The following is a 24,292-nucleotide window of genomic DNA, read 5'->3' as shown; positions in this document are numbered from 1 at the left end:
AATTCTAAGTAAAGAAAAACAAGTGGCCATCATTACTTTAAGAAATGAAGGTCAGTCAGTCTGAAAAATTGGGCAAACTTTGAAAGTGTCCCCAAGTGCAGTTGCAAAAACCATCAAGCGCTGCAAAGAAACTGGCTCACATGAGGACCACCCCGGAAAGGAAGACCAAGAGTCACCTCTGCTTCTGAGGATAAGTTTATCCGAGTCACCAGCCTCAGAAATCGCAGGTTAACAGCAGCTCAGATTAAAGACCAGGTCAATGCCACACAGAGTTCTAGCAGCAGACACATCTCTACAACAACTGTTAAGAGGAGACTTTGTGCAGCAGGCCTTCATGGTAAAATAGCTGCTAGGAAATCACTGCTAAGGACAGGCAACAAGCAGAAGAGACTTGTTTGGGCTAAAGAACACAAGGAATGGACATTTGACCAGTGGAAATCTGTGCTTTGGTCTGATGAGTCCAAATTTGAGATCTTTGGTTCCAACCACCGTGTGTTTGTGCGACGCAGAAAAGGTGAACGGATGGACTCTACATGCCTGGTTCCCACCGTGAAGCATGGAGGAGGAGGTGTGATGGTGTGGGGGTGCTTTGCTGGTGACACTGTTGGGGATTTATTAAAAATTGAAGGCATACTGAACCAGCATGGCTACCACAGCATCTTGCAGCGGCATGCTATTCCATCCGTTTTGGGTTTAGTTGGACCATCATTTATTTTTCAACAGGACAATGACCCCAAACACACCTCCAGGCTGTGTAAGGGCTATTTGACCAAGTAGGAGAGTGATGGGGTGCTACACCAGATGACCTGGCTCCACAGTCACCAGACCTGAACCCAATCGAGATGGTTTGGGGTGAGCTGGACCGCAGAGTGAAGGCAAAAGGGCCAACAAGTGCTAAGCATCGCTGGGAACTCCTTCAAGATTGTTGGAAGACCATTTCCGGTGACTACCTCTTGAAGCTCATCAAGAGAATGCCAAGAGTGTGCAAAGCAGTCATCAAAGCAAAAGGTGGCTACTTTGAAGAACCTAGAATATAAGACATATTTTCAGTTGTTTCACACTTTTTTGTTAAGTATATAATTCCACATGTGTTAATTCATAGTTTTGATGCCTTCAGTGTGAATGTACGATTTTCATAGTCATGAAAATACAGAAAAATCTTTAAATGAGAAGGTGTGTCCAAACGTTTGGGCTGTATATGTATGTATGTATGTATATATATATATATATGTATGTATGTATGTATGTATGTATGTATGTATGTGTGTGTGTGTGTGTGTGTGTGTGTGTGTGTGTGTGTGTGTGTAATATGTGTTACCCCCAGACACAAGTGGGCACACAAGTCAAATTCTGAGTCCAAACTAATGGGTATACAATCCACAAAGAGATGAATGTCCCATAGGAATCCCAAAAGTCCATCTGTCCCCATTCCAGGGTGTTTTTCAGAACGAAATCACAACCAACAGTTGCTCCATAAACGATAAGAGTCCAGAAGTCCTTTCAATGCTCTTCATTTACGTACCGAGGACCCTGTTTCATCATTTGCGTAGCCATCATCCCATCGATGTGATGAGCAAAAAAACAGCCTCCCAGACCTCCAGACAGAGCCCCAGGAACATCCAAAAGACCCCCCTACAAAAAGGAGAGTTAAATGGGGGAGCATTAATACAATCAGCTCACAATTGTTTATAAAACCCTGTAAACAATAGCTCTCCGTTAACGCCCTGAGGGGCAAGGCTATGTAGATTATAGATCCATTTCGATTCACATCTCAGGAGTGTCTTAGTGAGGTCACCCCCCCTAATGTTTGTTCGTTTATGCTCCAATCCCATTACCTGTAGTCCGGACAATCTGCAGTTGTGGACCTCCAGGAAATGTGCAGCCACCGATGTAATAGTCTTATCTTTATCCCGATCCCTCTTGGCCGTTGAAATATTCGAGAGGTGTTGTTGAGTCCTTTTCCTCAATTCCTTTGTTGTCTGACCAACATACACCTTCGGGCAACCACAGATCAGAGCATACACCAAATTGTGCGATCTGCAATTTAAGTAGGCCTTAGGTTGAATCTGGTAGGGAACAATTGGAAGTGTAATGCCATCCTGTGCCACTGTGTATTGGCAAATATTACAGCCACCACAGGAATATGTTCCAAAAATCCTCCCACCTCTTTCAAGCCTGACAGCAGGGCGCGTATAGTGACTGCGGCAAAGACTGTCCTTTAAGTTCTTAGCCCTCCGAGCAACCAAACTGGGGGTTGCTGAAATGTGTCTCGTCAGTTTCGGCTCACTGAGTAATATTCCCCAATTTTTTGTGAGAATATTCCACCACTGGTTATTAAATGTCGTGATCAGACTTAATGGCCCGGTAGACTTGCGTACCTGTGTTTGTAATAAATCATCCCGATTCCTTCCTCTTGCTTCTTGGAATGCACCAGAGATCACCCGTCGTGGATAGCCCCTCTTGATGAACCTTTGAGTCAAGTCCTTAGATTGTCGTTGGAACTCCTCAAGTGTGGTGCAGTTTCTCCTGAGCCGGAGAAACTGCCCCTTCGGGATACCATTTCGCAGGTGTCTCGGATGGAAGCTCGTGTAGTGCAGCAAGTTGTTTGTAGCTGATTCCTTCCTAAAGAGAGTAGTACAGATTTGATTTCCCGCCTTGGATAATTTCAGATTAAGATAATCAATTTCCCGATCAGAGAGATTAGACTTTAACCTGATATTCAGGACATTTTTGTTGAGATCTGCAATAAATGCCTCACAGGTCTCCTGGGTACCGAGGGGGCACCATGTGTTCCCATCGCAGTGTCGGCTATCTGACGATAGAATTTTCTGTCGAAGACAAAATAATTTTTGTCCAGGAAAAAATGAAGCAATTCCAGGATAAACGAGTCCTGTCTACAATCTCCCGTGGTGTGCTGGTCTAAAAAGTAAGAGACCGCTTGTATACCCAGATCATGGGTTATACTTGTGTACAGAGCCTCAACATCCAATAATACAAGAATAGTATTTTCAGGCATAGTCAAACCCTTAAGATGTTGGATAAGATGTTGCGTCCAGCTTTAGTGTTGCTGCATTCTTCCAATAGTGCAAGGACCAAACTACCTCTGCTTGTGGCATCGGAGAGCACACTGGTTGGGCCAACGGCGCAACCATCCTGCTGGTCGAAGCTGACAGGGGTGTACGCAGGAGACTGGGTGGTGGTATTCTCTTGACGATGAGATGAGACAGCGCCTTTAAAGAGAACCAGACAGCTCATACATGCTGCCTGATCCAAAGGCAGCATGTATCATCCACTAGCTGTCTGAACTCAGCCAGATACATTTGACTCTCAAACGCTGTGGCATTTCAGAGAAAGACAGACATACTTTGAGAGCCCCCAGGAACTGAGCAGGACTGGAGACAAGTTGGTCAGGCGGGTCCCCAGCGACTTCCCCCTGCTCACTGCGCTGGATTCACACTTCTTTGCCTACATGTGAATATAGTGAGATACTTGTCACTCCAGATCAGCGGTCAGGGAGAAGCCACCAGGGATCTGTCTGTCTGGATACTCGCCAGTGTGGCTCGATCCCTGGCAACTTTTAAACTATGTTTTTCTCTGAAACGCCGCAGCATTTCAGAATCAAACATACATGGCTGAGTTCATAGAGCCAGTGCGTGATGCATGCTGCCTGTGGATCAGGCTGCATGTATCAGCTGTTAGGCTCACATTAAGACACCAGTGCATATTAATGCTATGACATTAAACAAACAGATTTGATAAAAAATAACATTGTTTTCACAAAATAAATGAAAATGACGAGTAAAGTTTTTAAAGTTTCATTTTGTGTTTTTTGACATAGATTTTCTCTTTTTTTCTATGCCTCCGCAAAAGGAATTAAATGGTCAAGTAAGTACCGTAGATATTTTTTTTCCCTGAGAGAATAACTGGTCTTGTCTGCAGTGAATATTTTCCAGTAAGGCTTTGTTCACATTTGTACAATGAATTTACTTTATGTTCCTGGAGCAGTTGCTGTAATAGATACAGTCATATGAAAAAGTTTGGGCACCCCTATTAATCTTAAGCTTAATGTTTTATAAAAATTGGTGTTTTTGCAACAGCTATTTCAGTTTGATATATGTAATAACTGTTGGACACAGTAATGTTTCTGCCTTGAAATGAGGTTTATTGTGCTAACAGAAAATGTGCAATCTGCATTCAAACAAAATTTGACCGGTGCATAAGTATGGGCACCCTTATCATTTTCTTGTTTTAAATACTCCTGCCTACTTTTTACTGACTTACTAAAGCACTTTTTTTGGTTTTGTAACCTCATTGAGCTTTGAACTTTATAGCCAGGTGTATGCAATCATGAGAAAAGCTACTTAAAGTGGCCACTTGCAAGTTGTTCTCCTGTTTGAATCTCCTCTGAAGAGTGGCATCATGGGCTCCTCAAAACAACTGTCAAATGATCTGAAAACAAAGATTATTCAACATAGTTGTTCAGGGGAAGGATACAAAAAGCTGTCTCAGAGATTTAACCTGTCAGTTTCCACTGTGAGGAACATAGTAAGGAAATGGAAGAACATAGGGACAGTTCTTGTTAAGGCCAGAAGTGTCAGGACAAGAAAAACATCAGAAAGGCAGAGAAGAAGAATGGTGAGATCAGTCAAGGACAATCCTCAGACCACCTCCAGAGAGCTGCAGCATCAACTTGCTGCAGATGGTGTCACTGTGCATCGGTCAACTATACAACGCACTTTGCACAAGGAGAAGCTGTATGGGAGAGTGATGCGAAAGAAGCCGTTTCTGCAAGTACGCACAAACAGAGTCGGCTGAGGTATGCAAAAGCACATTGGAAGAAGCCTATTTCTTTTTGGAAGAAGGTCCTGTGGACTGATGAAACCAAGATTGAGTTGTTTGGTCATACAAAAAGGCGTTATGCATGGTGGCAAAAAAACACAGCATTCCAAGAAAAACACTTGCTACCCACAGTAAAATTTGGTGGAGGTTCCATCATGCTTTGGGGCTGTGTGGTCAATGCCGGCACTGGGAATCTTGTTAAAGTTGAGGGACGCATGGATTCCACTCAGTATCAGCAGATTCTTGGCAATAGTGTTCAAGAATCAGTGATAAAGTTGAAGTTACGCAGTGGATGGATCTTTCAGCAAGACAATGATCCAAAACACCGCTCCAAATCTACTCAGGCATTCATGCAGAGGAACAATTACAATGTTCTGGAATGGCCATCCCAGTCCCCAGACCTGAATATCATTGAACATCTGTGGGATCATTTGAAGAGGCTGTCCATGCTCGGCGACCATCAAACTTAACTGAACTGGAATTGTTTTGTAAAGAGGAATGGTCAAAAATACCTTCATCCAGGATCCAGGAACTCATTAAAAGCTACAGGAAGTGACTAGAGGCTGTTATTTTTGCAAAAGGAGGATCTACTAAATATTAATGTCACTTTTCTGGTGAGGTGCCCATACTTATGCACCTGTCAAATTTTGTTTGAATGCAGATTGCACATTTTCTGTTAGTACAATAAACCTCATTTCAAGGCAGAAACATTACTGTATCCAACAGTTATTACATATATCAAACTGAAATAGCTGTTGCAAAAACACCAATTTTTATAAAACATTAAGCTTAAGATTAATAGGGGTGCCCAAACTTTTTCATATGACTGTATATCATTTAAAGGGAGTTATCCAGGACTTTTATTTTTTTGTGAGGGGCTAAGAACTAACAGGCAGGTAGTTGCTAACAACAGCCTGCCTGTTCTGCAGCTCAGCCGGCAATTCCCCTGCTTGATTTCACCTCCAGTCAACAGAGAAGCTTTTCCTCCTATGGTCTGCTATGTCGAAAGGGCGTCGCTGCAGATATCATGATAATTGACAGCCAGCTCCCCGCAGTTAGGTTGTGGGGAGCCAGCTCTCATCACCACGAGTAGAGACGCCCCAACAACAGAGCAGATCGTAAGAGAAGACGGTGATCTGTCAACATGGTGTCCGCAGAAGCAGGTGGATAGCTGGCAGGAGCAGTAGTCCATTAGTTACCTGCCTGTTAGATATTAAAAATCCCTGAAAACTCTTTTAAAAATGAATAAATAATACAGATTGCTGAGCTACTTTTTTCCAGCTTTTATTTGCTTTGTCTGGGGCTCCTAACAGAGTCTCTAGCTCATGTGTCAATGAAGCTTTAGCAGTACTGTTTGCACCAATTTTTTTTTTTAATATAATTTTCTTTTTTTGATATCGTTTATTCAGTCAATATTTTATCCGATCAGGAAAGTGTTTTCTTTTTTTTTTTTTTTTAATGTGTAAGAATTGAAATATAAAATTTTCAATCTAATTTCATTCTAGGCTAAGAAGCTGGAAGAAAAAGAACGAGAACTGAAAAAGCAGGATGCATATTATAAGGAGCAGCTGGCCAGACTTGAAGAAAGAGTAAGTGTTGATCTGGGGGATGGGGATAATCTTGTATAGCTTTCTAAAAATGTAATAGCTTCTTGTTAGACTAGAATGTGTTGTAATGTTAATATCCTATGCATGGAAATTATGCAAATGGAAGTCTTTTCACAAAATGTATTGATTTAGTGTTTGTCAGATTAAGGTACAAGTACCAATGTGCTCAGCCTTAAATTAACACAGTAGGAATCTATGTAAATGATTAGCATGGGGAATAAAATATAAGTTCCCTAATTTAATAAGATAAAATGGATGCAATGTAGTAATCATTGTGGTGGGATCTGGGGGACCTTTCTAATGCTGCTTTTAAATAGGCCGACCATCAGGCAGTTTAAACAGGCCAGCAATCACCCGACAAACGAGCAAAATTATTGGGCGTCAGATGCGACGATTTTTGTCACTTAATAATGATCATTCTCTGCGGCACATTGTACTTTGTAAACAGGTGATGTGCTGCCAAGAACAATGATGTTCTATGTGCGCAGAACAATGGTATTGGCGATGATCATGTGTACATGTTAGTGTGGTTGGCCGGTTTAAACAGGTCATTAAACAACCACCAATTAGCTTTCAGGTAGCCGATCAGCAGTCATTTAATCCCTTTCTGATATATGACATAATATCACTTCATATGTTGGGATCAGGTCTGTGATGCAATCTCAGAAACTGAACTTGCGTCATTGCCAGCACATAACGACTATGGTGCACAGCAATCATGTACCTCCAACAGCATCTTGTGGGGCTAAGCTTCATCCACTGCTGTTAAACTTTTAAAATAGTTGTCTAGTTACTTTAATATTGATAGTCTATCTTTAGGTTGTGTCATGATTGACTCCTGCCAATCAGGGCAGTGGCCGGATGTGATCAGTTCTGGAGCTGCACAGCTCTATAGACTCCGTAGCAAACGCCGCTGAATATTTCATATCTGCCCTTATTGAAATAAAGTGGAGTGGATCTGCAGTACGTCACTGTAGCCACTATGCAGTTGATGGAGCTGTGCTTTTCCACTCCGCAATGAAGCACATCTGTCCGGCGGCTCCGGAAACAGATGATCAGTGGGGGTGACAGGTGGTGCACTTCCACCAATCTAGTATTGAAGACCTAGAATAAGGATTAGCCATCAATATTAGTACTAGACAACCGCTTTATTGCCACTGTCAATCTCTGACCGTGCACAGCACGTGGCGCTCATCAGCCAAAATGTCAGCATGTCATGCTATAAAACGCAAGACATCGACCAAAAAATTAAATGTTGGGTGTCTGAAAATGGTGACACAAGCAAAAGAAATGTTTTCTGTGAATTTGCTAATTTTTTTCTTTTCCACTTAAAATAAATATATATAATATACACTGCTCAAAAAAATAAAGGGAACACTTAAACAACATAATATAACTCCAAGTAAATCAAACTTCTGTGAAATCAAACTGTCCACTTAAGGCCCCGTCACACTAAGCAAGATTGCTAGCGAGGTCGCTGCTGAGTCACAAGTTTTGTGACGCAACAGCGACCTCAGTAGCGATCTTGCTACGTTTGACACTTAGCAGCAACCAGGCCCCTGCTGTGAGATCGCTGGTCGTGTCGGAATGGTCTGGACATTTCTTTGATCGTTGAGGCCCCGCTGGGTAGCATGCATCGGTGTGTTTGACACCTTACCAACGACCTTGTTGACGACTCAGACACAGAAACACTTAGGCGTGCATCGTTATACAGATCGTTACGGGTCGCCGCATCGTTGCTGCGTCGTTGGGAAGATCTGACTGTTTGACATCTCACCAGCGACCACATAGCGACGCAGCAACGATCCCTGACAGGTCGTATCGTTGTCGGGATCGCTGTAGCGTCGCTTAGTGTGACAGGGCCTTTAGGAAGCAACACTGAATGACAATCCATTTCACATGCTGTTATGCAAATGGAATAGACAATAGATGGAAATTATTGGCAATTATCAAGACACCCTCAATAAAGAAGTGGTTCTGCAGGTGGGGACCACAGACCACCTCTCGGTACCAATGCTTTCTGGCTGATGTTTTGGTCACTTTTGAATGTTGGTTGTGCTTTCACACTCGTGGTAGCATGAGACTCTACAACCCACAGAAGTTGCTCAGGTAGTGCAACTCATCCAGGATGGCACATCAATGCAAGCTGTGGCAAGAAGGTTTGCTGTGTCTGTCATCGTAGTGTCCAGAGGCTGGAGGCGCTACCAGGAGACAGGCCAGTACACCAGGAGACGTGGAGGGGGCCGTAGGAGGGCAAAAACTCAGCTGCAGGACCGCTACCTCCGCCTTTGTGCAAGGAGAAACAGGAGGAGCACTGCCAGAGTCTTGCAAAATGACTTCCAGCAGGCCACAAATGTGCATGTGTCTGCACAAACGGTTAGAAACCTACTCCATGAGGGTGGTATGAGGGCCCGACGTCCACAGATGGGGGTTGTGCTCACAGCCCAACACTGTGCAGGATGCTTGGCATTTGCCACAGAACACCAGGATTGGCAAGCCGCAACTGGCGCCCTGTACTCTTCACAGATGAAAGCAGGTTCACACTGAGCACATGTGACAGACGTGACAGAGTCTGGAGACGCCGTGGAGAGCAATCTGCTGCCTGCAACATCCTTCAGCATGACCGGTTTGGCAGTGGGTCAGTAATGGTGTGGGGGTGGCATTTCTTTGGAGGGCCGCACAGCCCTCCATGTGCTCGCTAGAGGTAGCCTGACTGCCATTAGGTACCGAGATGAGATCCTCAGACCCCTTGTGAGACCATATGCTGGTGCGGTTGGCCCTGGGTTCCTCCTAATGCAGGACAATGCCAGACCTCATGTGGCTGGAGTGTGTCAGCGGTTCCTGCAAGATGAAGGCATTGAAGCTATAGACTGGCCCGCCCATTCCCCAGACCTGAATCCATTTGAGCACATCTGGGACATCATGTCTCGCTCCATCCACCAACGTCACGTTGCACCACAGACTGTCCAGGAGTTGGCGGAAGCTTTAGTCCACGTCTGGGAGGAGATCCCACAGGAGACCATCCGCAACCTCATCAGGAGCATGCCCAGGCGTTGTAGGGAGGTCATACAGGCTCGTGGAGGCCACACACAATACTGAGCCTCATTTTTACTTGTTTTAAGGACATTACATCAAAGTTGGATCAGCCTGTAGTGTGTTTTTCCACTTTAATTTTGGGGGTGACTCCAAATCCAGGCCTCCATTGGTTAATAAATTTGATTTCCATTGATTATTCTTGTGTGATTTTGTTGTCAGCACATTCAACTTTGTACAGAACAAAGTATTCAATGAGAATATTTCATTCATTCAGATCTAGGATGTGTTATTTGAGTGTTTCCTTTATTTTTTTGAGCAGTGTATATACAAATACATAGGATGGCTATAATCGTAATAACCTGGAGAATCATGATCAGAAGTCTTTGGTTTAAAAAAAAAACAAAAAAAAAACTGTGAATGCTGTAAAACCAGCATTAGGTTGGATTTTCACTTTGCATTTAGTTATCGTTTGTTAGGCAGTTTTTGGTCTCTAAAAATACCGTATCAGACACTTGCTATTTATAGATGTAGGAAGTTGAAACACAATTGCCGTAGCTTGGATTGCCAGAGCAAACTTCATAGCACGGGTTCTCATTATTTACTTTGGTCACATTATATATGAACACTCAAGCAACAAGCAATTGTGGTGTGCTGATTGTTTGTTGTATTTGTCCTAACATTGCGCTGGCTCTGTGGTTAGCACTGTTGCTTTGCAGCATTGGTGTCCAGAGTTCAAATTCTATCTGATTAGAGGTCTCATATTCCCCATTGTTAGCGTTTACTCTTTTTTTTCCCACTCTCCAAAGATATTCTTAATTTAGATTGTGAGCTCCAATGTGCTGTGGATTATGTCAGCGCTATATAAGCAAGCAAATAAATTAATAATCATGCTACTAAATATACAACCTTTCATTTATGGTAATGGCATCAAGCATTCTCTCCGTCTGTATGCCGTCCAGCAACCAGTAGACAATTTATCTAGAGCAATGAGCTCCAATGTATGACCGTGTATACCAATGAAGATAATCAGTATGTACTGGCCTCTCTTGGTCCTCACAGGTATTCTACCTGTTATGTGCAAGCCTCCTGTCTTCTTCAGGCACATTCTAATCCATCTCAGGGCTCCTAAAGCCCACAACTGACCACATTTCCTATAGTACCAAAAATCCGCTACAATCGGTTCGCATAGGTAAATCCAAATATTATTTTCATATATTTTCTCCAGTGATATTTGTACCTAATTTTAGCTCACCATTTTGGCAAATGACTAACGTGGTGATATTTATAACCAACAAATTTCCAATCTACAACAAAATATAACCACAATAAAAAAGGAAATTTAATTAAATATTGAAGAGGTTTTCCACACTATTCAGAATACCCCAGTCGATTGAAGCGGTGGAAATAATTTTTTTTTTGTAATTACCATCTGTTGTGATTCTTGCCTGTGAACGGCTCTATCCCTGGCCCCTCACAACGCATCCCGTGACCCCCGGCTGCAGCCAGCTCTGATATCCGCTGATGTCACATCAAGTTTCGGCTGCAGCCAGGAGCGACCAAGTGACGCGCTCCCCCCTGATTGGTGGGCTGTAGGCTGGGTTTCACCGCGTGTCACAACCCAGCATAAACCAGCGCGCTCTCACCCTCTGCATTCATTGGGAGTGAATGCTGGGCTGTGATGTGCAGTGAAACCTCACCTACAGCCCACCAATCAGGGAGAGCGCGTTACTGGGTCACTCCCGGCTGCAGCCGGAGTTTGACATGACCTCAGCGGATGCCAGAGCCGGCTGCCGCCGGGGGTCACGTGATGCCTTGTGAGCGGTCAGCAATAGCGCCACTCACAGGCAAGAATCACAATAGATGCTAATCACAAACACTTATTTAGAATCTCTATATAAATATGGTAAAAATCAATTCATATGGGCCTAACTTATTGGAATTTAGTGCAGGAGTACAATCATTAGTTATAGTGGGCATATCCCTGTATAGGACAATTCATATAGAACTAGCTCATTGAAGTAATGTACAGAAGTGCAATAAATAATTTACAATGGGCATGTCCCTATATTGTGCACTACATAAGTCAATGAATGGCGCCATACCAGCAGGAGGAGATGCCCTCAGGTCAGTACATGTGATGTCACTTGATGCTTTATAATACGATATTTGGTCTCACACATTGTATGGATGATTTATCTATGCACTAGTAGTGATTCATTGTCTTATGTAGTATAGGGACATTCCCATTGTAATTATTTATTTATTGCACATCTGTACTTTACTTCAATGAGCTAGTTCTATATGAATTGTTCTATATAGGGATATGCCCACTATAACTATTGATTGTACTCCCGCACTTTATTCCAATATGTTAGGCCTATATGAATTGATTTTCACCATATTTTATATAGAGATTCTAAAAACATTATTCGTTCCTCCTGCAGTTGTCGCCTTTTAATATGTATTCATTTGTATTGTCTATCCTTTAATAAAGATCAATATTTAATTACCATTTTTATTGCTTTTGTGTTTATATTTTATTGTGGATTGGAGATTTGACCAAACTTCCATCAGCAATCTACGAAACTTTGGCTTGTATCTTGCATTTTACAGGGACACGGTCAGTGGGAAATTACAGGAAGAAAGAGGCACACTGTGTGGATTCTTTTTGGAAACAGGAGTACCCCCCAGATTTATTATGCTTTGCAGGATCAAGTTAATAACAGACATGGAACATAGCAGCATACAGATGATCCCGACTGGTTTCACTCTTTTCAAGCTTTGTCAGGGTTTCTCTGCTGCATGGAAAGTTTCAGGCCTCCCTGATCTCGCCTTAGGACACTTGTGGTACAGTTCTTACTTGAAGCACTGAACCAATGCTACAAGAATATGGTCCCCTATACGGCATCCTTTGGATCATGCTAGTATTTGCTGTGTATACTGCTGTAAATGTGCTTCTTTAGGTATGCCTTAATGCCGTTTTCTGTGCATGTATCATTTAGAATACAAAAATAAAGAGCAGCATCACCTATAATAGATAATATAGATATACCATACAAGCAAAATAACTATTTAATCTACCTATTAAAGAAAAAGGTAGGTCCTAAGAAGCTGAATAAAATGATACCTTGATATCTGCGATCTGATGTCTTATTCGAGAGAAATCCAGGTTTTTCTTGTATGTAAATGAGCTGTTGAGATCTATGGGCCGGACACTGACCTGCTTGAGAATCTGCCTCCAGAGATTATTTTTAATAAAATCCAGTGCATTTGTATGGGAGAAATCCGCACATAAAACTCCGCGTAGAGAAATTGACATGTTGTAGATTTCAGAAATGCGCTGCGTGTCGGTTTATGCAGCGTATAAAAAAAACAACTTGCACACTAATGAGATTTCTATAAATCCCATCCATTTTGCTGGAGAAGTAAAATGCTGCGTTTTTGTGGAATGAAAATACGCTGCTTGAAAAACTCATCGTGAGAACTTAGCCCGAGCTAAATAAAATGCATTTAAAGTAACATGGTAGTCTATACAGTAACTTAGTAGCATACATATTACCTTATTTGCATGCTGGTACTATACAGTATGTAGTCACTGAAGACCTTCATATGTAAACCCAGCCCACTCTAATTAGGATAGATTTTAATGTGTAATCACAGGCTCTCCAGATCTAATGACCAGTGCTCACCCCTCCCCCATCCTACTTGTTTTCTCTTCCCTGGGTCCTGTGACATCTCTTCACTGAAGACTTGCTTGGTATTTTAAATGTGACAGCCATCATCTGCCTGTGAACGTGTATAATAATTTCTCCTCCATAAGGAGCTGGCTGAACTGACACTAATCTGTTCTCTTGTCATCTCCCTTTATTATTATTGCTTCTGCTTTTTTCTCCCCTTAGCACAATATAGGAAACGTCTAATTGGAAAACCCAAAGTAATCAAAAAGTCAATTAATCATATAGATGAGCTGTGACACTCAGTGATGCAATCACCAGGAACACATTGCCAGCTAGTTGGCAAGGTATTAGAAAGTGCCTTTTAATTTGCTCATGATGTGAAGATTTCTATGACATTTAGTAAAGGATAAGTGGCCTTGACGCCCTTCTTATTGACTGTTAAATAATCACATAATCCATTTCTAAGTTTGGAATCAGTTGGAATGTAAAGCTTCTATGTTTTTTTTGTTACTTTTTTATTTTTTTTTATCACTTGAATTTACTGCTAAGTTTTTTACTTTCAGGAATATTAAAGGGGAATTTCAATTACATAAACTCATTTCAATATACCCTTTAAGAGGGTGGTTTTGCTTTTTTGGATTCTTAACTTTTTGTCAAAGTGTAGAGTTCTTACAAAAACATTTCTTACTCTGGAGGTCTTGCATCTACACATCCAGCATTTTGATTTCAATGGGCACTGAGCAATGCCTAATTTTCCCTGTGGGGTGGTGCATCAAGTAAATTCATCTCATACTGAGCTATTGACCCACGGCTCTATTAATAAGTAATGATTGCCAAAATCGGAGGACCACTTTAGTCTATGGTCACACTCAGCGGTCACACTGTGGCTTTTAAAGGGACTCTGTTAGTAGGATCAATCCTCCTAAGCCATCTATATGGGCCTGCAGGTCATAGGAAGCTGAATAAAATAATACCTTGATATCTGCGATTTGATGTCTTATTCCAGAGTAATCCATGTTTTTCTTATATGTAAATTACCTCTTCCAGGCTATGGGGCGGATGTTGCCTGAAAAATAACTCGGCCTCCAGAGCTTATTTTAACCCCTTCACGATTTTTGACGTACCCATACGTCGTGGTCGGATAGGGGTTCCCGACCTTTAGCGTATGAGTACGTCATTGTGATCATGTGCCGCACAGAAGCTGTGCCCGCCTGATCACCACCGGGAACTCTGCTTACGTGATGGCGAAGATCTGGCTGTCACTACAAGGAGCGGTGTCCGCACTGCCCCCGGCTGTTTAACCCCCTAAGTTCCACGATCTATATCGATCTCCGCATTTGGGAGGCTAGGAGAGGGAGGAGCATAGTCTAACAGGCTTCTGTCAGTGTAATACTGACCTGTATAATGCATTACGATGCTGGTGGGTTGCAATGCATCATTATCAGTGATCAGACTTAGAAAAGTTTAAGTCCCAGAGGGACTAATAAAAAATGCGAAAATATTTAAAATAAAATTGGACAACATCACACAGGGGGAAGAAATGCATGTCCCAAGTGAGAATTTTACGATAGCAGCCACTTGGACTTAAAAATTAACTCATTAGGTTCCAAATAATTTTGATTAATATTTCTGCAAAATTAAAAAATTGGGAAAAAAAGTTTTATTCTGCTCTAGAGCCACTGTCCAGTTAACCATGAAAAATTTAGTGAAATATCTTCTTTCAACTCAGTAGCCCTGTTCTGCTGCCGTCTTTCCACCGACTTACTGCACAATCACTTAATCTTGTACAATCTTAACAGCTGTTTCACAAACAAAACCACGCCACAATGATAGTTTTCCCTAGTAAGTTAAGTGATTGTAAAGGGAAACCGTGGAAAAACCCAAGACCTTTAAGGCACAGGGCTGCTGTGGTTAAAACTGTGAATTCAGTCTGGTTCACATCATTAAGTCTGCAGTCGCTCTGTGTGACTGCAGACCTATCCATCCCCCCCAGCGCACACAGTGTGCGTTGCGAGGATTTGATGACTTCTGAGCCAGGACCGGAGGGTATTTGAGTCATGCATACTCCTGGCCAGAACCCTAAGGAGTGGCTCCGTAAGAAGCATTTCAAGGTCCTGGAGTGGCCTAGGGTTCTTGTCTGGAGACTAGCTATAGAAAATTTATGGAGGGAGCTGAAACTCCATGTTGGCCAGTGACAGCCCCCAAACCTGAAAGATCTGGAGATGATCTGTATGGAGGAGTGGGCTAAAATCCCTGTGTGTGCAAACTTGGTCAACAACTACTGGAAATGTCTGACCTCTGTAATTGTAAACAAAGGGTTCTGCACTACATTTTAAGTTCTGTTTCTTTATTGTATCAAATACTTATTTCATGCAATAAAATGCAAATTAATTATGTAAAAATTATACAATGTGATTTTTTTATTTTTAGATTCTGCCTCTCACAGTTGAAGTGTACCTACAATAAAAATGACAGACCTCCCCATTCTTTGTAGATGGGAGAACTTGTCAAATCGGCATTTTATCAAATACTTATTTTCCCCACTGTGTATTCATGTATAAAAGTTTCATTATTTGTTTTTGAAATATAACGATTCAGAATATTTTGATATTTGAGTTGTTGCTAAGTTTCCTCTAAATAAGGTTAAGAAAATTGGCATAACTAAAACATGTCTAAACAATATTGCGAATTATAAACCGTTACAGAAATTGCACTACAAAATTTGGTTCGCATTCACTGCCAACTTTTTTTTTGCTTGTCTCTTGTACTCCTGCTTTGGATCGTCTCTTACAGTTGTCCAACAGTAATCTGGAAGCATTGATGGATTCCATTTTCCTTGATATCTTTTCTTCATAGCCGCAATGTCTTGGTTAAATCTCTCACGGCGATCGTTGCTCACTACTCCGCAGTTTGGAAAGGAGTCTAGATGTGAATGTTTGGTCATGCATTGATTTGCATTGCTGATTTTGATCCGACCCTCAAAAATCTCAGACATGTGAATGGCCCCATAGTCTATCACAGGTACGAGTGCTATCTGTCAAAACCACAGAAAGCACTCGTTCGTGAAAAATGGACGTCTAAATGAGTCCTAAATCAAATTTGCCAATCAACACCACCTGTTCTTTTTGTCCCTGGCCAATCCCTTTAATAATTGTGCTTTTGCTTCTCTTATTATAGCGAAACACCAAAAAACCTTCTTGTCCAGGAAGCCGAATTCTTTGATATACTTTCTGCTGTCTAGAGCCCACAGGCTATTATTGAAAAGCGCAGTGACACTCTGCTAAGCCCTGAATAGAGAGAAAGAAGAGATCATTACATTATCATTCCACCGCACAATTGCTACGAGTATATCCTACCAAACGGATTAGTGTGAAGCAGAGTTACAGAATAAAGCCGCTCTGCTGTGGAGATGGACATTTAGGGTCTCATAAATTTCATTTTGCAGAAAATCCTGACACATCATAATGGTGAAATCCTATTTACTGCAGAAGGCAGGGTTGATAATATTATTTAATACCTGGTGTACGGGGTGGAATCGGCTTCATAGACTTTGTTTATTCATCAGAACACTTTTTTTCTAATTCCTGACACGTTTAAGAGTAAGAAAATGGCATTTTCTTAATACAGTTTTCCGGTTTTATGCAAATAAACGATAATGCATATTAACACATTTTACAACTTTCTAGAATACTTTTGATTTCCAATTTCACAACGTTTTCAAGAGATTTGCTTGCAGTTTGAGTATGGAAACTTCTACTTTATCCTCAATTATAATAACTTTTTTTAAGACTCAAAAAACATTTAAAGGAAACCTGTCACCATGAAAATGCAGTATAATCTGCAGGCGTCATGTTATAAAGCAGAGGGAGCTCAGCAGATTGATGTATAGTGTTGTGAGAAAAGACTAGGTATAACCTGTATTTTCATCATTTAATCCTCTGGCCTTTCTAGCATTTTTTGTCCAATTGGCGGGGCTATCAATAACTGACAGCTATCTTTTTTAATACTGTAAATTTTATTGAAAATTTATAGGTTTAATAATAGAACCAAAGAAATAACGCATGAACTGAAATTAATAGAGCATGTTGGAAATCGGCTATGGATCATACACTTATCTGCGTTCTTCTTGTAGTCTTCTAATAAACAGTGTTTAGTCCAAGCACTATTATACGAGCAGCTGAATATCTCCATAGTTGGTGTAACTGTAGGAGCTGCTCGCTTACTCAATCATTTGCTATAATCTATATTGGTTTACAATTTCAGAAACACTACAAACCTTTATGACACAGACAGGAAAACGGGGAGGGGGAAGGGTAATAAGGTAAAATACTGGAAGATTTCAGCAGTAAACTCTGTTCTCCTTTCCTTGAACAAATATCAGGTATTAAATTGGGCCCAGTAATAGTCCCATGGTCCCCACACCTTATTGAATACATCTAATTTGGCGTTTATTACTGCCGTCAGGTGTTCCATTCTTCGTATATCCGCAATTCTACTTAGTAGATCTCTATTAGAGCGGGGGAGCGTTTTTTTCCAATGAAGAGCTATGAGGCATCTAGCTGCTGTTAGGATGTGGAGAAGCAGCTTTGAGGAGTTTTTGCCCATCCCTCTTGGAGTAACATTTAATAAATATATAGCCGGGTCTAGAGGGATTTCAATGAACAATACTTCCTGCAGGAGGGATCTGACATTTTCCCATAATGGGGTCAGGATCGGGCATGTTCAGAAAATGTGGGTAAGGGACCCCGTAGCAGCTCCACAGCGCCAGCAGCAATCCGGGATAGAGGGGTTTAATTTGTGTAGTAGTTCAGGGGTATGATACCAAAACCTCATTAATTTATATTGATTCTCTTTGTATAAAGTGTAAAGAGAGGTTTTGGATGCTTTATCCCAGATGGACTGCCAGCATTGCAGTGATAGTTCCCTTCCCAGAAACCTCTCCCACTTAGTCATGTATGAGTGTTTAGGAGGTGGATCCCCCCCGGGGAGTGTTAATTAGACCATATATGTCCGATATCAGACCCTTTGTTGACGGGCCCCTTTTACATATCTTTTAACTGACCGCTATCTTTATAGAAGTGTGCGTACAGAAATAACTGTCAGTCACTGATAGTACCGCCCACTGGACCGGAAGTCCCAGAAAGAGCAGAGGTATAAATGAATAAATCACAGGTTATACCGAATCTTTTCTCACAAAATCACATATCATTCTGCTCACCTCCTCCTTCTCTATAACATGGTGCCCGCAGATCGCATTGCATTTTTCTTGGTGACAGGTTCGCTTTAAAGAGAAATTCAGAGCAGATTCCTTCATTCAAAAACATTTAGATAACACTGTTCTAACTGTTCCCATTTAAAGGCGTTGTCACTTTTCAGAAAATCTTTCTCGGGTTGCGTTAGGTTATAAAAAAAAGCATTGTTTGCTCACTGTCCCTGGGTCCAATGCTGTATCTTTGTCGCTAGGCTCTTATATTGGCTGCGTCACGTTGACAGCGCAGCAGCTCATCAGTCACTTGGTATAGAATAGACTAGCCTTGCATCCATGTAATCGTACCTCCTTGTGTATGACTGATAGCTTCAATATAACCCCATTCATGGCACGACTGCTGGAAATACCACTTATGAACTCAATATGGCCATAGTAATGCCATGACTGTAATAATACGGAGCATCTAAATGACGCACAGGAAGGTGTTATCAGAGGTGAGAACTTGCAGTACCATTCACTGCCACAAAACAATGTACTGTACTTTGTCTCTTTAGTTGATCCTCAACGTCTTAAATCAGCTGGTCAGTAGTAATGAACAATATTAAGGACCCTTTCCCGACATGTGAGCGGCACCCATCAACCTGTTCTTCCCCACCCCACCCACTAACCCTATTCCTTACGGGCTGTTGATGGGTCACCATGGCAGTAGGGGGAGCCTACTAAAAGCTACCATTGCCGCCATATTAGTATACCTGTGTAACCCAGCCTATATGAACCCCACTAGTATGTAAAACTAGAGCATGACTTCCACAACCAAGTCCTCATGGAGCTCCAACAACGGAAAAATGAAAAAAGTTATGGGTCTGAAAAAATGGCCTCACAAAGCAATTATTTCTTTAATTTCTCAAAGATCAGATTTTTTTCAAATAACCATAATAAGTCTAGTGTCACCATCATCTAACTTGAAGAATCATGCAGGGTCAATTTTACTAAGCAATATTTTTATTTTTCTTCACCATTCAAAATTACAATTTGTACCATAAACAAACAAGTCTTCATACTGCTAGGTTGATAGAAAACTGAAAAAAAACATGCAAAAATTCAATTTTACTCTGACATGAAGGGATTACATTTACAGCATGCCGTCAAACCCACACTGATATGCTTTAGCAGAGATTGATTTTTGTGTACCATTCACATGCACTGTTCTATACTTCTCAGATCTTCCATTTGTTGTTTTCATGTCCGCGATCCGATGCCTCCATAATTTAAAGGGGAACTTGTTGGCTTCGTTTTACGGTGTCAGCCAATCAGGGCTGTGGAGTCGGTAAGCCAAACCTGCGACTCCGACTCCTCAATTTCCCTTACACCGACTCCACAACTCCGACTCCCACATATATTGCTTATATTTAAGTGAAAAATTTGTCTGATGTTCACATTGTACTACATTTAATCATTTTTATGATGCAAAAATCAAGATATTTAGATAGAATATAATGATGGATGGAGGGATAGAGTGTGATAGACAGATGACAGCTACAGACAGCAAATAGTACATTGCACATATAGTTCACACACATTGTACAGAGAGCACATAATAATCACCTACAATATTAGCATTAGTTACCTTCCTGTGACAGAGATGAGCAGTAGTACTTTCACTTTCTCCAGCTCGGGGCCCAGGAATCGGATCCTGTGCAGGGCAGGCACCCCTCCCCCTCCTCTCTCTGGTGAAGACGGCAGAAGACAGGACAGAGGAGGGGAGATTGCCCCCTGCAGTCTGGAGCCAGTGCAGGACGGGAGCACTGCAGCATACAAGTGAGTTTTGATAGGTGCGTGCCCCTGCTTCTAGGGGGGGGGGCAGCTGCCCCCCCTGCTCCTCGCTGGCTATGGCCATGATTCACACACAACGTTTTTGCGGATCCGTTTTTTGCAGTAAAATGCAGTGTCTCTGGGGATCCCAGCAAAATCAATGGGTTTCAAGATATGACATTCAGACACATCATTTTGTGAGGATTACACTGCAAGTGCACAGGGGGCTGTATCGATTTACTTCTAGTTTATGGCTCCTCTTCTGCCTTCCTTGCTTGATTAGCATTGCAGACTGAGGCTCTGATGAGTAACACCTCTACCCCATTTCCACATCTTGCACATGCATGGTCTTTCTTTTTCGTTAGAGCAAGGCATGCGAGAGATTTGGGTACGGTGCAGAGGTGACGTCACACAACAGAGCCTATGTCTCCACTGTCGTTAGTCAAGCAGTGGAGGCCAGGTCATTGCCGGGCGGGCAAAAAAGAAGGGGATCTACACATTGCACTTTAGTCTAGTCTAAATTGCAGAAAGATAAAAAAGTAGGATTGCTCATCAATGGCGCAACAGATCAGAAACAAAAGTATTGTTCCAAATCTCACTATACAGCACTACAACTGGTTGACACCATAAATTAAGCAGACTGGTTCCCTTTAAAGGCATTTATTAGTACTTTTGTACATTGACTGCAAAGTATTTCTAGGCGAAATAATACTATGTCTATTTTTGTTTTCTCATTAGTAAATGATGACCTATATATGTATATGCTTTGGGTCTCGCTGCTGATTTGCATGTGAGCCAGAGTATCTCAGGTCTTCTGTACATGGCCAGAATATTTTTAGTGCGACTTTACATCTAAACACAGAACTGCCTTGCTTGATTCTCCACTTCTGAGGGTGACACTTTGATGAGGAGGTTACCGTCTTTCTTCTTTGAGATTAGAAAATTTCCTGCCAATTTTATGATGTCAAAGCTTCACCTGTCAAGTGACCAGATGATTTGCTGCCGAGAATATTACATTGAAGCATCTCTCCGCTCGTCCACAATATCCCGTTTTTCATGAGTTTTTTTCACCTCAATGTTACACACAGAAATAAAATACATCTGTTTAGCATCAGCCTTTTCAGAAAACATTGGAGCATATATTTGAGTCCCATAAGAATATAATTTTCTATAAGCATATTATTTGACAGCTATTGGTGGCACATGCCTTCAATTTCAAAATTACCTCCTATCAACAGGATATCTAATAGGTTAATATAAAGAACAGGGGTCTCCTGACAAGTATTCTGCCTAGAGAGATGGGTGCAGGCTTCATCTCTGGGGCCTTCATTTGTAAGACAATTTTGGTTTATCCTTATCCTAACACTTCATTAATATGGATGTAACTATGCCTCCTTTAAGTTCTCAAGAATTGAGGGATTTTCAGTTTTTATAATTTACAGTTAAGGTTTCCTAGGTAAGAGTGCAAGCTGTTTGCTATACAGCTTGCAAGTGACGTTCTGATGCTGGTCAGATCTCTGACTCAGGGCCCTTAAGTGTAACGCTGGTGGGTTTGGACCCTCTGCGCCAAGGGCCGACCCCCTGAAGGGGCATGACTAAGTATCTACCGGGTATTCATTAGAGCTGCTGATGGTAAGGATAAGCTGGGCCACCAGTAGACACCAAGTACCACTCCAGAGTAGTCCCCGGGACTCAGCAGCTGCCCGGAGTGTCAGTGACTTGGGTATGGGGTACAAAAGCGATGTCAGACGATCTGAGGTCGAGGCAGGCAGCACAGGTTCAGAATTCATACCTGTGCAGAGAGATCAGGATAAACGAGAAGGCAAGCCGTGTCAATAACAGGTGAGACAAAACAGGAGTAAGGCAATACAGGAACTAGAGACATAGCTACTAGGAATGGCAAGGAATGGAGGGTGGAGTCGCCGAATATATCACCTGCTGCCCACACACTCCTCCTGAAGGTAAAAACTTGAGAGCAACCCTTTTATTAATAGATAATCATGAATGCTTTATCTGTAAGACTTTCAAAATTGTAGTCACATTAGTGCAATTATGAATAGCTAAATATTTTGGTGGTTATTGGTTTTGAAGAGGGGAATGGATTCCTTGTCTAACACAAGAGTGGGAATAATGCCGTAATCTTTGATATTAAAAGAAGCTGCCCGGTGTGCCTAATCCCACTTCTGGAATTGCCAAAGAGATTTTTAAACTCCTGGAGTCTTATGTTTGCCCCTCATATTTTCAGTGGCATTTTATTATTTCTCTTTCCAGCAAGATTTCATCTTCCCTGAGACATGCCCAGGGGGAACGCTGTCACAGATAACTGAAGGACTTTGGCTTTTATTATTAGATTAAATTCTCTAATCTACTATACTTACTAGCCCCACCGCTGTTTCTATGCATCTGTAACTTTAAGAAAAGAAAATCCATCCTCCCTGCAAATAACAGATGTGCTGCACATTTGCTGACTCCACCTCTGACTCTTATTGCCCCTCTCTACGGCCCACCAGAGGGCTGGTAAGCGCTGCAGGGGAATGCTTACAGATTTCTATATCTCTTCTTGGTACACAATACAGTCGGCTGCCTGCTCTGGCATTGCCAGCGGAGCGCGTTTCTGTTTAGCGTTATGTAAAATGTGCTTGACATGTTGTGACACCTGTTTGAGTCTATAAGGTCACATTGTGCACGCACAGTTGGTCTGAAGGAAGATGGGTGATGTACAGAGTGGACATGCTTTTTTGGTAGCTAGTATCAGACAATTACTGATTAGGTTTCCACTAAAATGTGTTTTGTTTTTTTTTGTGTTGTATTCCTTCCAGTTCATCATTATATTAGTGGCACTGTAGTCTCTTATCATTTGCGGTCTATATACATCTGCAAGTGCCAGGTTATATGTTATTTTAGGAAATTGCATTTTTTTTAAATATAATGTATCTTCATAGAAGTAAAGGTAACTATAAAGGGAGTGGACATAAACCTTTCCCGCATGCAGTGACCACTTAAATGATCTTGCAAATTTTAGGTCATGCCCATAACCACACCCCTATCCACACATACGTACCTTTTCAGTCTCACCTGGTTACATTAAAAAATTTTTTAGAAAGTGTTGGTCAACCCCTTAAAGGCTGTGTTCACACTAAAGCTAAACTTTTTTTGTTGCCCTGTTCATCATAGGGGCAGAACAAGGGTAAGCAGCTGGGGATGGATTTGTCATCTGTGCCCGACTGTACCTACTGACTATAATTAGTTCCATCAACCTTCTGTCCAGGTGTCCCTTGTGTTTCAAACCTACGTTCTTGTTCCCATCAGTCCACACTTGAGCCATATCCTCATCATTTCTCTCTGCTCTGGGGCCGTCTCCTCGGCGTTGCTCTCTGCTCTGGGACCGTCTCCTCGGCGTTGCTCTCTGCTCTGGGACCGTCTCCTCGGCGTTGCTCTCTGCTCTGGGACCGTCTCCTCGGCGTTGCTCTCTGCTCTGGGGCCGTCTCCTCGGCGTTGCTCTCTGCTCTGGGGCTGTCTCCTCGGCGTTGCTCTCTGCTCTGGGGCCGTCTCCTCGGCGTTGCTCTCTGCTCTGGGGCCGTCTCCTCGGCGTTGCTCTCTGCTCTGGGGCCGTCTCCTCGGCGTTGCTCTCTGCTCTGGGGCCGTCTCCTCGGCGTTGCTCTCTGCTCTGGGGCCGTCTCCTCGGCGCTGCGCTCTGCTCTGGGACATATAGATATTTGATAGATATGTCATAGACAAATATGTGATTAGATAGATAGGGGATAGTGATGAGCGAGTATGTATCGTTAACCCTTTTGGCGAGCACGCTCAGGTTCTTGCGGAGTATTTTTGGTGTGCTCGGCAACGATGTTACTGTCGCCGCAGCTGCATGTGTCACGGCTGTTAAACACCTGTGACGCATGCAGCCGCAGCGACACTAACATCGTTGCCGAGCACGCCGAAAACACTCGGCAAGCACCTGAGCGTGCTCGCCAAAAGGGTCAGCAATTCATACTTGCTCATTACGAATAGGGAAACAATTTGCATAAAATATCTAAAGGTGCTTCTCACAAAATTAGAATATCATCAAAAAGTTAATTTCAGTTCTTCAATCCAAAAAATGAAACTCATAT

General features: G+C 42.1%; 1 protein-coding gene across 4 annotated transcripts in view; it reads left to right on the top strand.

Annotated features, from left to right (window-relative positions):
- The window catches only part of CHCHD3 (coiled-coil-helix-coiled-coil-helix domain containing 3), a 224,330-nt gene that overhangs the window by 120,079 nt on the left and 79,959 nt on the right, over nt 1-24,292 (top strand). Inside the window, exons 5-7 of one of the 4 annotated variants that reach the window (XM_073652483.1) lie at nt 3,871-3,885; nt 6,345-6,428; nt 12,096-12,236. In XM_073652483.1, coding sequence (XP_073508584.1) covers nt 3,871-3,885; nt 6,345-6,428; nt 12,096-12,221 — 225 coding nt within the window. In that variant the 3' untranslated portion in view covers nt 12,222-12,236. Of the gene's footprint in view, nt 1-3,870; nt 3,886-6,344; nt 6,429-12,095; nt 12,237-24,292 lie in introns of those variants that run through there. The other 3 variants (XM_073652481.1, XM_073652484.1, XM_073652482.1) reach the window with 3 other exon arrangements.

Source organism: Phyllobates terribilis, unplaced genomic scaffold (assembly GCF_046119375.1).
Source record: "Phyllobates terribilis strain yellow unplaced genomic scaffold, ASM4611937v1 Scaffold_11__3_contigs__length_659146591, whole genome shotgun sequence".
NCBI classification, from domain to species: Eukaryota; Metazoa; Chordata; class Amphibia; order Anura; family Dendrobatidae; genus Phyllobates; species Phyllobates terribilis.
This window is presented reverse-complemented; position numbering and strand designations above follow the sequence as displayed.